Source organism: Mobula hypostoma, chromosome 1 (assembly GCF_963921235.1).
Source record: "Mobula hypostoma chromosome 1, sMobHyp1.1, whole genome shotgun sequence".
NCBI classification, from domain to species: domain Eukaryota; kingdom Metazoa; phylum Chordata; class Chondrichthyes; order Myliobatiformes; family Myliobatidae; genus Mobula; species Mobula hypostoma.
The window spans coordinates 33030968-33047215 of record NC_086097.1 but is presented as its reverse complement, the minus strand read 5'-3'; the positions used below and the strand labels follow the sequence as shown (position 1 = coordinate 33047215).

General features: G+C 40.2%; 1 protein-coding gene and 1 long non-coding RNA gene across 10 annotated transcripts in view; one reads left to right on the top strand and one right to left on the bottom strand.

Moving 5' to 3' along the window:
* Positions 1 to 1562, top strand: part of LOC134345429 (uncharacterized) — a 54800-nt gene extending 53238 nt beyond the window's left edge. Inside the window, exon 3 of the long non-coding RNA XR_010017697.1 lies at positions 1287 to 1562. This is a non-coding gene — a long non-coding RNA (uncharacterized LOC134345429). The remainder of the gene's footprint in view (positions 1 to 1286) is intronic.
* ttll5 (tubulin tyrosine ligase-like family, member 5) overlaps positions 1 to 16248 on the bottom strand; it is a 508510-nt gene that overhangs the window by 357098 nt on the left and 135164 nt on the right. For all 9 annotated transcript variants that reach the window (XM_063045983.1, XM_063045976.1, XM_063045953.1 and 6 more), the window contains exons 10-12: positions 13671 to 13772; positions 11872 to 11963; positions 11166 to 11273 (exon numbers count right to left, since the gene is read on the bottom strand). In XM_063045983.1, coding sequence (XP_062902053.1) covers positions 11166 to 11273; positions 11872 to 11963; positions 13671 to 13772 — 302 coding nt within the window. The remainder of the gene's footprint in view (positions 1 to 11165; positions 11274 to 11871; positions 11964 to 13670; positions 13773 to 16248) is intronic.

Below are 16248 nucleotides of genomic sequence, written 5' to 3'. Positions count from 1 at the left end.
CATTGAGCAATCAGTACCCTCTTTGCACTACACTAGTCAGACCACCATACCACAGACACATGTTGCCTGTAAACAGTCATTCTTTTAACTAGAGAAGACATGATGAGATAACTGGCATGATCATCCACCCTTCCCAGAAGTGCAGTTGAGTTGAGAGTGTCGGGGCAACCAAGTGCTGGAATCTATTCCGAATTCTGCCACAAGACAAGAACCACAATTTCTGCATAGACTCAACTTAATGCCGTATATCCTCAACCACCCCAAACCCAAACCACCCTCCATTTCCACTCAGGGCATTTAACTATGCATGACTCTCTGCATTTAAAAATACTGTCCATCATAACTAATTTTCCAATAAATCAAACAGTGGAAAAGAGGTGGGGGGGGGTGTAGAGATCCAGAGGGTGGATGGGTGGTGAGGTCAAGAATCACCAGCTAAGCTGCAACTTGAAAAGAATGACCAGCAAACACACAAGGACTGTTATCTAGAGTCAAGCTCATATGAAAAGAATCACACAGGCAAGGACAGCAAGTTCCCTTCCCTTTACAACATTAGAGAATGAGGTCCTCAGTAGAGAACTTTTCAACTAAGAGGGATCAGAGAGAGAAAATCTGCAGGAATCTGGAGACAAAGCATGAAACATAAACAGGTGGGATATAGACCATGTGCAGGCAGCAGAAATTAGTTCAGATTGACAGTCTCCCCTCCAAAGAACCTGCGTATACTTCTCACTGCCTCACCAAAGCAGCCACAATAATCAAAGACCCCATCCACCTCAGACATCCTCTCTTCTCCCCTCTCGCAAAAGGTACAAAAGCCTGCAAGCGCATACCACCAGCTCAAGGACAGTTTCTACCCTATTGTTATAGGACTCTAGTATAATAAGATGAATTCTTGACCTCACAATCTACCTCATTATAAACTTCCAACGTATTGTCTACCTGGAGTGCACCTTCTCTGTAGTTTTTATATTGTTACGATTTTACCTTGTTCTTTCTCAATGTACTATGTAATAATTTGATCATGCAAGACAAGCTTTTTTACTGTACTTCATTACGTGACAATAATAAATCAATTCCCAGACAAGTTTTTCCACTGTACCTCGGTACACGTGACCACAATAAACTAACTTACCAATTTAAAATGTATCATGGTTGGCACAGAAGGGCTTGTTCCTGTGCAGTACACTTCTATGTTATATGTAAGTGGGATTAATTGGATGGCTCATCCAAACTGAATAAGCAAATATGCCTCCAATTAATCATGTTTTTCTTATTCTTACAAGTTACAACATGGACAAATTTGAAGGCAGAATACAGGGTTAATGGCAGGATTCTTAGCAGTGTGGAGGAACAGAGGGATCTTGGGGTCCACAACCTCAGCCAGCTCCATCATGGGTACAAGGCTCCCCAGAATCAAGGACATCTTCAAGGAACATGCCTCAAAAAGGCAGCATGCATCATTAAGAATCCCCATCTCCCATGACATGCCTTTTTCTCACTGCAACCATCAAGGAGGTGGTACTGGATCCTGAAGACACACACTCAACGTTTTAGGAACAATTTCTTACCCTCTGCCATCAGATTTCTGAATAAACAATGAACCAACCAATTAATACTACATCAATTTTTTTTTCCTTTTTTTGTTCCCATTTTGAACTACAAACGTACTTATTTAATTTAACTTTTTAAAATATATTTCAAAATATGTTTCTTATCGCAATTTAAAATGTTTTATTATGTATTGTAATGTACTGATGCCACAAAACAACGAATTTCACAACATATGCCCGTATATTAAATGTGATTCTGCTTTTATTTCTAAATTTTGCTGTGAAAGTTGATAAGGTAGTTAAGAAAACATATGGTCTGTTGGTCTTAACTAGTTGCAGTGGGGGGGTGGAAATTGAGTTCAAGAGCCGCAAGATAGACCACACTTGGAGTATTAAGTTCAGTTCTGGTCACCTCATTATAGGAAGAATGTGGAAGCTTTAGAGAGGGTGCAGAGGAGAGTTACCAGGGTGCTACCTGGACTAGTGGGCATGTGTTATGAGGCAAAGTTGAGCAAACTAGGAATTTTCTCTTTACAATGAAGGAGGATGAGAGGTGATGAGAGATAAAAGTGTACAAGATGATACAGTGGACAGTAAGAGACTTTATCCCAGGACAGAAATAGCTGATACAAATGGGCAACATTTGGGCAACATTTTAAGATGACTGGAGGAAAGTAGAGGTGAGAAATCAGTGGAAAGTATTTTTTTTTACACAAAGAGCAGTGGGTGCGTGCAACATGCTGCCAGGAAGGTTAGGGGTATTTAAGAAACTTAGATAGGCACATGGATAATAACAAAATGGAGGGCTACTATGTGCAAGGGATGGGTTACATTAATCTTAGAGTAGGTTACAAGGTTAGTACAATATTGTGAACTGAAAGGCCTGTCATCATCATCAACATCAGGTGCCATGCCCAGTTTGAGCTTTGACTGCCATGGCCAACACACTCCTGTTTCGGGTCAAGTGGATCAATTCATTGGTATTCATTTCCAATTCTCTGGCTGCTGTCTCCATCATCATTTGTCTTTGTCTTCCTCTTGCTTTCTTCCCTTCAATCTTTCCCATAATTACCGTGCATTCTAACTCCTCTTTCCTAATCACATGTCCAATGAAGTTATGTTGCCTTTTTATGATCTCATACAGTATTTCTCCTTTCGTATTTGCTCTGTTCATGACACCTTCATTAGATATTCCTTTTGTCCATGATATTCTTTGCATCCTCCTCAAAAACCACATCTCTGCTGCTACAATTCGTTTCCTCATGTAACTGGATATCATCCAACATTCTGGGCCATATAACGTAACTGGATAAACATAATATTTCAGTAATATTTCTCCGAGGCAAGTTGTCATGCCTAGTTTAGTATTAGTCAGTATACTCTTCATTCTCGTAAAGGTGTCTTTTGCCATCCCTACTCTTCTTTTGATGTCCAAGTCACACCTGCCATCTTATGGCATCCAGCTTCCAAAGTAGCAAAAGTTCTTTACTTGTTTTATGTCTTCCCCAAGGATTCTCCTTCTTTTTGGATATCACCATACATTCTGTCTTTTTGCAATTGATAGATAGACCTATTTTTGCACTCTCTTCAACAATTATATCAATTAAGTTTTGTAGTTCTTCCTCCGTACTTGCAATTAATACAGTATCATCTACATATCTGAAATTATTGATGTTTTCACCACCAACTTTGATTCCCAAGATGTCTCTTATTTTTTGTAATATTGTTTCACTGTACATATAAAATAAATCAGGGGAGAAAACTCACCCTTGTCCAACGCCTCTCTTGATTTTCGTAAACTGACTCACTTCTCCACCTATTCTTACAGCGGCAGTTTGTTCCCAGTACAGATTTCTGATTAGGCAGAAGTCTTTCGAATCTAGATCTGGAGTTTTCTGTAATATTTCAAATAACCTATTGTGCTTCACTTTATCAAATGCTTTTGTGTAGTCGATAAAACAAACAAATAAATCTTTTTGCACTTGAATAGCTCATTCTGATAGTATCCTTAACGCCAATATTGCGTTTCTTTTACCTTTGTCTTTCACAAAACCACATTGTTCTTTGCCTTTTTCAGCTTGTATCTTACTTTTAGCTCTTGTCATCAAAATTCTTAGAAGTATCTTGGTGATATGACTCATTAAACTTACGGTCCTATGTAATTCACATTCTATTGCTCCAGCTTTCTTAGGAAGAGTGATAAATACTGAATTTTTTCATCTCTTCTGGTATTATTCCAGTCTCATAAATGTTATTGATTAAATCAGTAAGTTTTTCAATTCCATAATCTTCAAGGGCAATAATTTGTTCTGTTACTAATTCATCAGGACCTGCTGCCTTTGCTTTCTTCATCTTATTTATTGCATTACGAACTTCAGATTTTAAAATACTTGGACCTTTAATGTTTCTCTTAATTTCTGATTTTTTACCTCGATCGTCTTCAAACAATTCCTGAATATACTCAGTCCATCTGTTCATAATCTCATCTTTTTCCACAATAATGGCACCGTCCTTTGCTTTCAAACATCCACCTGAAGAACAGAGGGGCCTTTTACCAGTGATATTCTTGATTTGTTGATGTAACCTTTTTGGTTCAGTAATAGGGATTCTTCCTATTTGCTCACATTCCTGGTTTAACCATTCTTCTTTGGCTTTTTGACATAAGCTTTTAACTTTTTTTATCTAAGGACTTATATTCTATAGGATTTGCTTTCTTCCGTCTCCTTCCTTCCATTAGATTTTTGATTTCATCTCTCATCCATTTATTCTTTGTGCTTTTTTCTTCTTTAGGAATCACTGACTTTGCTGATTCTACCAAGGCATCCTTTAGAGAGTTAAATTTCATTTCTACATGATTGCTATCATCTTCAACAGATCCTATTTCTAGACTTTGAAGTCTATTCCTTACTTCAATTGTAAATTGTTGTCTTAAGTTTTCTTCTTTAATTAATTGCAAGTAGTCAAGGGATTGTTCAGGTATTTGCTTCTTTAGTTTTTTAAGTTTTACTTTTACATGACATACTACTGGGTTATGGTCACTATTACACTCTGCACCTGGATATATTTTGCATTGAGTCACTGAGTTTATAGTTTTGGTTTATAGTAATAAACTATAGACATTTATCATATTGTCCAAACTTCCTGCTTGATATAGGGTTCTTACATTCCAAGTGGCAATAATTTCCTTTCATGTTACTTTAAATTTATGACTAGTAGCTTGATGACGGTCGGGGATCCCCTGCTGGCCAGAATCAACCCTACCGAGCGAAACATCTTCAGAGTTGTCTTGAAGATCCTCTTGACGCTGTTGTTATGTTATACACTTTGTGAGTTTGACCATGGCTTTCTTAGCAAATTGCAACGGTGTTTTGCTATTGCCTACTGTTGAGCGAACTAAAGAAATCGTCATTTCTCTTCCCAAATGTTCACCCGCCTATACTATAGCTGTTGACATTTGAGGTCGTAGCTCATACACCTTCTCTGTCATAAGTTCAGATACTGAACCTGCCGGATCTGCCGTTGGCCTTCGCTCATATCCTGAGCAGGAACCCTTGCAGGTGCTACCGTTCCGGGTCAGAGCCGCCCTGGGAGCAATGAATGACTAAGGGATAACTCCACTTTCCCCAAAGCTCTGAAAGTCCCCAATCAGAGCCTCAACACTGGTTGCAGTTTAGAGTCATACCCAGGACTGGAAAGGCCTGTACTGTAGTGTAATGTTCCATGTTAAAGTCATAGAACACTGCAGCACAGAAACAGACCACGTCAAACTATTAATCTGCCTAGTGCTACTGACTTGCATCCAGACCACAGCCCACCATACCCCTCTCATCCATGTACCTATCCAAATTTCACTTCAATGTTGAAATCGAACCTGCATCCACCACTTCTGCCGGTAGCTCGTTCCACACTCTTACCACCCTCCGAGTGAAGGAGCTCCCCCTCATGTTCCCCTTAAACATTTCACATTTTACCCTTAACCCATGACCTCTAGTTCTAGTCTCACCCAAACTCAGTAGGAAAAGACTGCTTGCATTTACCCTATCTTTACCCTTCATAATTTTGCATACCTCTATCAAATCTCCCCTCATTCTTCTAAGTTCTAGGGGAAAAAATCCTAACCTATTCAACCTTTCTCTATACAATGCCTAAAAAAAAATTCACAACCCCCTTCACTTGTAAGTTTTCATGTTTCATTGTTTTACAACACTGAATCACAGGGGATTTAATTTGGCTTTTTCTGATACTGATCAACAGAAAAACTCTTTCGTCTCTAAGTGAAAACAAAATTCTACAAAGTGATCTAAATTAATTACAAATATAAAACACAAAAATAATTGATTGCATAAGTATTCACCCCCTTTAATATGACACACCAAATCATCACTGGTGCAACCAACAGGTTTTAGAAGTTGCATAATTAGTAACTTCTTGGGGTGTATGGGGTGTCAGGGAGGGGTAGTACCTCTGGTGGGGGAACATGTCGCATCCTTTTCAGGGCGGTTAGTCCACCTTTGGTCCCCACCTGGCACTCAGCTCTCACCTGTGGCTCCCCGTAGCTGTTTGCATGCGACAGCGGCCACACCCCGGGCAACGGCTTCGACAAGCCAGCTAAACCAGGTGAGAGTGGCCGACGGGTCTCAAACCCTCGGTGTGATAGGGAGTTGTCTATCCCAGCATGTGAAGGCAGACTCTGGCGGATTGAGCGGACGAGACCTATGGAAGGTCCAACGGTCAAGAAGGCGGTCTCTGCAAGCGTCGTGGAACGTGTAGAGCAGGACAAGACACAGAAGACGTCCTGGTCATCCACTGCACCTAGTCCCAACTCCAGCCATCTAGACTCTGTCTTGCCACTGGATCCAGATGGAAATTGGGAAGAGAGAGTGAGGCTGACACTGCGCAACTCTCCCTCACTTAAATCCAAATCACGCGCTAGTCTCAACACCATCATAATGGTGTCGAGGTCCTCATCGACGTCAACGATAGACGAACAACCAACCAATTAGTTAAATGGAAATCATCTGTGTGCAGTCAAGGTGTTTCAATTGATTGTAGTAAAAATATGCCTGTATCTGGAAGATTCAACTGCTGTTGAGTCAGTATCCTAGCAAAAACTACACCATGAAGACAAAAGAACACTCCAAGCAATTCCACAAAAATATTATTGAAAAGCACAAGTCAGGAGATGGGTATAAGAAAATTTCCAAGTCACTGAATATCCCTTGGAGTAGTTAAATCAATCATCAAGAAATGGAGAGACTATGGCACAGTTGCAAATCTACCTACAGCATGCCGTCCTCAAAAACTGAGTGACCGGAGCTATGATGTTGTGGCCTTTACAGAGACTTGGATGGCTCAGGGGCAGGAATGGTTACTTCAAGTGCCAGGCTTTAGATGTTTCAGAAAGGACAGGGATTGGTGATTCCCTTCGTGGAGAAGCTGCATAGAGAAAACCTTGATATACCGGACACAAAAGACCTACAGATAGAAAGGGCCCACCGTGCGTTGGCACCACAGCCCCCAGCAGGCGCCCATCCCAGACCAATTCTAATCAGATTTCTCAGTTACAGAACGAAGGAAATCGTTAAACGGGCATGGCAAAAGAAAAGTTTCATGTGGAGCAACTGTAAAATCAGCTTTGACCATGATTACGCACTGGGGACCCTTGCCAGACGGAAGGAATACGCGGAGGCACGGAGGGTCCTGAAGGTAAACAACATCAGATTCCAGACCCCGTATCCAGCTCGGCTAAGAGACTTTTATGACAAAGGGACAAAAACCTACGCTACAGTGATTTTATGGGATACATTGAAAGCTGTACTGAGAGGAAAAATTATTTCCATTACCACTCACATGAAAAAAATCAATGCACAAAAATTAGCAGACCTTCAAGGAAAATTAAAACAACTTCAAGTTGTAGATAGCAACAAAATTAACTCTAATTTAAAATAGGAAATTAAGAAATTGCAAAGTGAAATTGATGATATTTATACATTGGAAACTCAAAGAAATTTTCTTTACCTGCAACAGAAGAATTATGGAGTAGGAGGTAAATCAGCTAGATTATTAGCATATAAATTACGTAAGCAACAAGCAAACAATACAATTCATAAAATAAAGAATCCAAAAACAAAGCTTGTGGAGAGTACAATAGGGAAAATTCAAGAGAGTTTTGAAACATATTATCGAGAGCTGTACTCTCAACCCCGGGCTTCCAATGAGCCCTATATAGACACTTTCCTGAATTCTTTAGATCTACCCAAGCTCACAGATTTACAAAATGAATGCCTATTAGAACCGGTAACTGCCAAAGAACCGAACGCAGCGATCTCTAGATTAAAGGCCGGAAAATCTTCAGGTTCTGATGGGTTTACCTCAGAATGGTACAAATCGCTGAAGTCACAGTTAGCCCCATTATTACTTAACATCTTTAATTGGATCTTACAGAGAGGAGAAATTCCACCTTCCTGGAGATAAGCAATTATTTCAGTTATTCCTAAAGAGGGTAAAGATAAACTAGAATGTGGTAATTACCTGCCAGTCAGCGTTCTTAATTTGGATTACAAATTATTTACATCTATATTAGCGCGCAGACTGGAAAAGCTTCTACCTGGCCTCATTCACTTAGACAAGACTGGATTTATTCTACAAAGACAAACTCAGGACAACATAAGGAGAACTTTACACATACTAGAACAGGTTACTAAGAACGGGACAGAGACAATGGTAGTGGGATTAGACGTTGAGAAAGCTTCTAATTCAGTTAGTTGGCTATTCCTATACAGAGTGTTAGGAAAATTCGGCTTTCAAGAGAAGTTTACTAAGGTAATCCAGACTTTATATGACAGCCCTACAGCTTGAATTAAGATAAATGGGGACCTCTCTGACTCCTTTATTTTAGAGAGGAACTAGACAGGGATGCCCAATTCCTCCTGTCCTTTTGCACTATACATTGATCCTCTTTCTCAAATAATAAGACAGTGAAATTGTAAATGGTATCAAGGTGGCAGGGATTGAACAGAAAGTGGCGTTATTCACAGATGACATTTTAGTCTATCTGAGCGAACCAGAGAAATCATTTATAGGATTTTTTACACAGTTGGATGAGTTTGGGAAAATATCAGGTTATAAAATTAATGTAAGGAAAACGCAGGTTATGTTCCTAAATTATACAACATCCAAAAAACTGCAGGATACATATGATCTTAAGTGAGAAGCTAAATCATTAAAATATTTAGGAATAACCCTGCCAAAAGATCTTTCAACCTTGTCACAGGTAAATTATGGGCCATTAATTTCAGAGATAAAAGCAGATATGCATAGATGGAATCTTATCGCCTTTTTAAGTTTAAATTGAAGGATAAATACCATAAAAATGAATATTCTCCCTTGGTTATTGTATCTTTTCCAGACTTTACCTGTGGAGGTGGACAATAATCAATTCAGGGAATGGGACAAATGGATTTCCCGCTTTATCTGGCAAGGAAAGAAACCTAGAATCCGATTTAACACCTTACACTTAGGGAAGGAAGGAGGAGGTATGGCACTTCCTTGCTTGAGAAATTATTTTTATGCTTCACAGATAACCCCTCTGTTATATTGGTGTAATAGGGAATATAAGGCTCCATGGAAGGAAGTAGAATTTGGATTGATTGACAGTTTTCCTCTACAGGCCTCAATAGCGGACAAAGGATTGATGGCCCAATTGGAAAAGTTTAAAAATAGCGGGATAAATCTCACATTAAAAGTATGGTAGAAGGTGGCTAACTCATGTGGAATCAATAACATGTTAAACTTTTCAGATGGTGTGCATATGATACTGAGTTCCTCCCCAGCAGAGGAGATAAAAGATTTGAACTATGGATCAAGAAAAGTCTTACAACCTACCTCTCATTCACACATAAAAGATTATTACAAAGTTTTCAATCCCTGCAGGACAAACATGGCCTAGAACACAATGACTTCTTTAGGTACCTTCAAGTACGACACTATGTTAACCAGAGTGGTAGATATACAGATTTATCAACAGTAGAATTAGAATTTTTCAAGATTCTGAATTCGGCTTACAGTTCAATACCACGTAAATCAATTTCTTGATTATATAATGCTCTCTCTCATGCCAAAAATGAAAACACATTGTATATTAAAGAGAAGTGGGAGAAAGAAGCGGGGTTGGTACTTCCAGAGGCGGCTTGGGGGAAAATATGCAGCTTTCAGTGGTCTTCGACTAACTCTTTGGTTTGGAGAGAACATTGTTGGGAAAATATTATAAGATACTTCAAGACCCCAGAGAAGGTAAAGAAGGTGTGGCTAAAAGGAGGCAAATCACTTCCATATTTTTTGGGATTGCCCTAAATTAAGTTTATATTGGAAAGGTATTCACAGAACATTAGTTAAGGTATTTATGACCCAGATATCTCTGAACTTTGAGACTCTCTATTTGGGGCATGTATTAATTTTGGAACAGAAGAAAGATATAAAGCTGCTGCAGGCCCTTTTAGCAGCAAGTAAAAAATCTATCACCAGAAAGTGGCTAAGTCCAGTATCACCTACATTAGAAGATTCGCATGAAATTATTTTGGAAATATTTAAAATGGAAAAGATGACTTACTCCCTGAGAATTCAAAAAGAAAAATTTTATCAGATTTGGAATAAATGGATTGAATTCATAACCCCAAAGTGAGCAGACTTTAGATGACTCTCCTAATGGTTTATACAGCTTTCCTCATCAACATAGTAATAGTGTTAAAGTAAGCACCCTTGGTTCGAATGTTTACTGTTCTTTTTTTTGGAAAACGGGGAATTAACACAATTAAAGGAAAAGATTTGGGAAAGGAAAAAAAAATGATAAAATGAAGTAAATAAGTACATAGGGATTGGATGAGTATGTTGGTGGGTAGGAGCAAACATGAACGAGTTAAGATATAAACACCTACGATGGAAGTTACATAGGGTTCCATACAATATATTGGACCAGAAAGAAACGGTCCAGAAGAGAAACATGGAAATTATTATTAATCCACTATTATTACTATTTTTTCACAACCATTATCAATACTTAGACTAATAGAGTGGAATTACAACTGCACATAATTATCTATTTAAGTGCTTAATTACTTTTTATATCATCTCAATGTGTAATTGTGAATGTATAAATAATTATAGATCTATACATACATAAAAAAATGGAAAAGGTTATACATGTAAAAAAAGGTTTGTATAATACATGCAAATACATTATCCAAATAAAAATTTTAAAAAAGCTTCAAAGAATGCAATGTGTAGAACAGGGCATGGTACCTAATCAGCCTGCTGCACGGTTCCAAAAACAGTTCCTCTCAGCTCTGATGCTCCCTCTCAGGAATTTGTATATTCTCCCTGTGACCAGGCAGATTTACCAAGGATGCTATCTCCACCCATATAAAACTGAGCAGCTAGATTAATTGATCAGGCTCCTCATTTGGATGCATCAGGAGAATCAGAAGGGAGTGGGTATGTGAAAGGGAATGAAACTTATGGGTCTGCTGAGTGCTGGCATATATTCACTGGGATGAAACACCCCTTTAGCTATCATGAGCAAATGTGTAAAAGTAATCAATTAAACATGATACATACCAAAGCAGTTGGCTTTGTGGGGCACAAACATTTTGGTGGCAGAGGCGATGTGGAACTCAGCTGAGATGAGTGCCTTGATGATGAGGTCCTCAATTTGAGCCATCAAAGCTGCAGAGGGAAGAGAGACAACAATGGGACTGAATACTATCCACAGTCATACACCAGCTCTAGGCCACCAAACCCCATTACTGGGAAAACCCATAACATTGTGCACCCACCCACCTCTCCACTCAGGCACCGCTTCTCACTGCCCATCACCTGAGGGCGGATTCCTGCTATGGTGCAACAGCACGGGCCTGCACACCCTCAGTATAGGGCCAGCCAATGCGCAGGGAAGTACTCTCATTGATTTCCATTCCTGGATGCAGCTCTGAAGCTTTCACTGAATGGTTTGATGTCCTAGTGGGACAAGGATTTCAGAGTGACTAAGTAAGTGATAAATTTTAGGCGGCTAGCTATTATAGTACCAATGACAGGGTTCAATTCCTGGCGCTATCTGTAAGGAGTTTGTACAGTATATTCTCTCCACAACCGATGGGTTTCCTCCCACATTCCAAAGATGTACGGGTTAGTAGGTTAATGGGTCACATGGGTGTAAATGGGCAGCATGGGCTTATTGTGCACGAAAGGCCTGTTACCCTGATGTCTATCTAAATAAAATAAATAAGAAACTGGGCTACAAGCCACAAAGCAAGATGTCACTCACTGGCTGTGTCCACTCCTTCTTGCTTCAGGTACCGCAGCATGGCACTCATACTCCACTTGTTCCCATAATCCTCCACTTCCGGGTCATCACAGCTAAAAAAGATCAAAGAGGAATGGAAAGATTAGTGCAGTGCTCTGTCCTAGGGAAGGCAAGTCCAATTTTAACTGCTATTTCAGTCAGGAGGGACTGCAAAAGAACTTGTATTTATGAAACCTCTCTGGTTTCCTTTGCTGTGTAAGTCTAGGGAATACACATTCTCATCCTGCCAAACTCGTGCGACTGAGACGGCTTTCCCACCCCAAACCCCGGTTTATGTGGATGCTATGTAATTTGCTACCCTGTTACAATTCAGTGCCAAGAAATAACAGACAACACACTGCATACGATCAAAGGAATTATGTTTACAAATCTTAGCTAAAGGGTTAGTAAAGAAAAGAAAGGGAGGAAAAAAAACAAAAAGGGCCCATTATAATTAAACAGTCAAATCTAAATGAGTTGGAGCTCAACATTTCCCAAAGTAATATTCACCTATCCTCAGTAAACTTCGGCACTTTGCTCCATTGCAACACAGTCTCCCACCAGGTCGAATCCTACAATCTGTTCTTTCCAGCATTTTCTCTCCATTTCCCACCGGACTCCAGCTCACACCAGTGTCAGGCACACAACACAAATACCCGCTCCCCTAAATGGACGGCTCACATTCCAAAGCACCCATTATTAACTATAACCCGAACACTACTTCTACAGAAAGACCATCACATTAACAGTGAAACCTTTCCCAGGGTGTTACAGTTATATACAACAAACAAAACTCAGCAGGTTAAGCTGCACCTGTGGAGGAAAATGGGCAGTTGAACAGAATTTTTTATCATTTCAGTTCTAGTAGCTCCAGTCTCTTGCGTCTCCAGTTTGTACTGAAATAGTATCTACTACAAAGGTAACCTTTGATGCTTTTACTGATCAAAAATCTATTAACCTCCACTTTAAATATACTCAATGACCTGGCCTCCACTGCCACCTGTGGTAATGAATTAATGAATTCCACAATTTCACACTCTCTGGCTAAAGAAATTCTTACTCATTTCTGTTCTACAGGGACATCCTTGTATTCTGAGACTATTCCCTCTGGTCCTAGACTCCAACCACCCCACCACTGGAAACATGCCCCGCACGTCCATTCTTTATAGGTACTTCAATATTTAACAAGTTTCAATGAGATCCCTCCTCATTCTTCTAAACACGGGTGAGTACAGGCCCAGAGCCATCAAATACTCTTCATACATAAACCCTTTCACTCCCAGGATCCCAAGCAATATGATAATGATCAGATAATTTATTGTGAGTTGTTTAGTACAATGACCAGGGCACCAGAAGTTCCAAACTTTTATCCAAATTTTCCCATGGAATATTCAAGAAAGTAGATGGGACCACACTCATTGGGGAAAAATCCATCAGCCTGGATTTCATATTTGACATCATGAATATAATTTTTTTGATTTACAAGTGAGTGTCCTACCCACTGAATCACTGCTGACAACTTGCACTCTATTTAACCACAGTTTCTCCATGCAGAGAACCGAGGACTGCATGCTGTGGGATAACTGAGCACAGCTTTGGTGTATACCATCATAATTTATCCAAGGAACTTTTTTTGTCTGTCTGTGGAAAAAGAAGCCAAAGAGAGTGGAAGATCATGGAGTAACACAGCACGGAAACAGGTCCTTTGCTGCAGCCAGTCCATGCTGTCCAAAGTGCCTACCACATTCCTGTCACCCACTCCCAGGGCAGTCATTCATCACCTGACATAGTCACGACTTTTCTTGTTGATACTGTAGTTGGTCAAATGCATATACTGATTCTTGATGTTCCTTGTACCACGATCATACTTCACAGTGGCAAACCTTTAAATAGAGAGTAGATACTGCAGTTATATTCCCAAACTTTGGATCATTGGAAACAGCTTCCCTCATTCAGTTCTACCGTAAATATAAGAAAAATACAATGCAATGAAAAGGTGGCGTAAAAACATGGGAAGCAAAAAGCAACTACCAAATTAAATTACAAAGAATCCTAAAACAAATAAAATACCTTATGAACATCGAATAAAATCAGGAAGAGAGGAGCAGACCAGGAAATCTTAAAGAGAGCAGTTCATCTGGACTGATGAAGGGTCGTGGTCCAAAACTTTGACTGCTTATTCTCGTCCATTGATGCTGCCTCACTTGTTGGGCCTTATTTCTGCTCTGCCTCAGGTGGTGGGGATGAGGGTAGTGGTGGGATTAGAGCAGTGTGCAGAAAATTAAGGGCATACATGTGAGGGTTACATCAACTACAACTAGCATAGGAAGGGTGCAATCACTTGGATAGGACTGAACTATAGAACTGCCCCCCCCCCTCCAATTCTCATTCAATAGCCATCAGGACATTGAGGAACAGATACGCAGGCAGATAAAGGTACAAAAACAATAAGGTTGTTGTCATGGGGATTTCAACTTCCCTAATATAAACTGGGACCTTCTTAGTGCAAATGGTTTAGATGATTTGACACGTGTGTCCAAGATAATTTCTTAAGTCAATATGTAGGTAGTCCAACAGGAAGGGCTGTACTGCCTCTGGTGTTGGGTAATGAGCCTGGCCAGGTGACCAACCTATCAGTGGGTGAGCAGTTAGGGGAAAGAGACCACAATTCCTAAGTTTTAAGCAGCAGTAGATAAGGATCTAACAAGAGCATTAGGTAGGAACTAGAGAGAGTTAAACAGGAACAGCTGTTTTTGGGCAAATCCTCTGACATGGAGGAGGTTAAAGACCAACTACACAGAGTACAGAACTGGTGTTCCCGTCAGAAGGATGGCAAGGTAGAGAACCTTAGATATCAAGGGAGGTGATGAATTTAGTCAAGAAGGAAAAGGAAAGTATATCGGGAACAGATGTTCTAAGGGAAATGTACGGAAGAAATGTGGCAAATGTTCAGGGGATCTCTGCGTGCAGTTCTGCATAAGTACGTTCCAATAAGATAGGGAAAGGATAGGAGGGTACAGGAACCATAGTGTACAAAGGCTGTTGTAAATCTAGTCAAGAAGAAAAGAAAAGCTTACAAAAGGTTAAAAAAAAACTAGGTAATGATAGAGATCTGGAAGATTATAAGGCTGGCAGGAAGGAGCTTAAGAAAGAAATTAGGAGAGCCAGAAGAGGCCATGAGAAGGCCTTGGCGGACAGGATTAAGGAAAACCACAAGGCATTCTATAAGTATGTGAAGAGCAAGAGGATAAGACGTGAGAGAATAGAACCAATCAAGTGTGACAGTGGAAAAGTGTGTATGTAACCGGAGGAGATAGCAGAGGTACTTAATGAATACTTTGCTTCAGTATTCATTACGGAAAAGGCTCTTGGCGATTGTAGGGATGACTTACAGCGGACTGAAAAGCTTGAACATGTAGATTATTAAGAAAGAGGATGTGCTGGAGCTTTTGGAAAGCATCAAGTTGGATAAGTCACCGGGATCAGATGAGATGTACCCCAGGCTACTGAGGGAGGCAAGGGAGGAGCATGCTGTGTCACTGGCGATGATCTTTGCATCATGAATGGAAATGGGAGAGGTTCTGGAGGATTGGAGGGTTGCAGATGTTGTTCCCTTATTCAAGAAAGGGAGTAAAGGTAGTCCAGGAAATCATAGACTAGTGAGTCTTACTTCAGTGGTTGGTATGTTGATGGAGAAGATCCTGAGAGGCAGGATTTATGAACATTTGGAGAGGTATAATATGATTAGGAATAGTCAGCATAGCTTTGTCAAAGGCAGGTCGTGCCTTACGAGCCTGATTGAATTTTTTGAGGATGTGACTAAACACATTTTGATGAAGGAAGAGCAGTAGATATAGTGTATATGGATTTCAGCGAGGCATTTGCTAAGGTACCCCTTGCCAGGCTTATTGAGAAAGGAAGGAGGCATGGGATCCAAGGGGACATTGCTTTGTGGATCCAGAATTGGCTTGCCCACAGAAGGCAAAAAGTGGTTGTAAACGGGTCATATTCTGCATGGAGGACAGTCACCAGTGGTGTGCCTCAGGGATTTGTTCTGGGACCCCTACTCTTCGTGATTTTTATAAAAGACCTGGATGAAGTAGTAGAGGGATGAGCTAGTAAATTTGCTCATGATACAAAGGTTGGAGGTGTTGTGGATAGTGTGGAGGGCTGTCAGAGGTTACAGCGGGACATTGACAGGATGCAAAACTGGGTTGAGAAGTGGCAGATGGAGTTCAACCCAGATAAGTGTGAGGTGGTTCATTTTGGTAGGTCAAATATGATGGCAGAATATAGTATTGATGATAAGACTCTTGGTAGTGTGGAGGATCAGAGAGATCTTGGGGTCCAAGTCCCTAG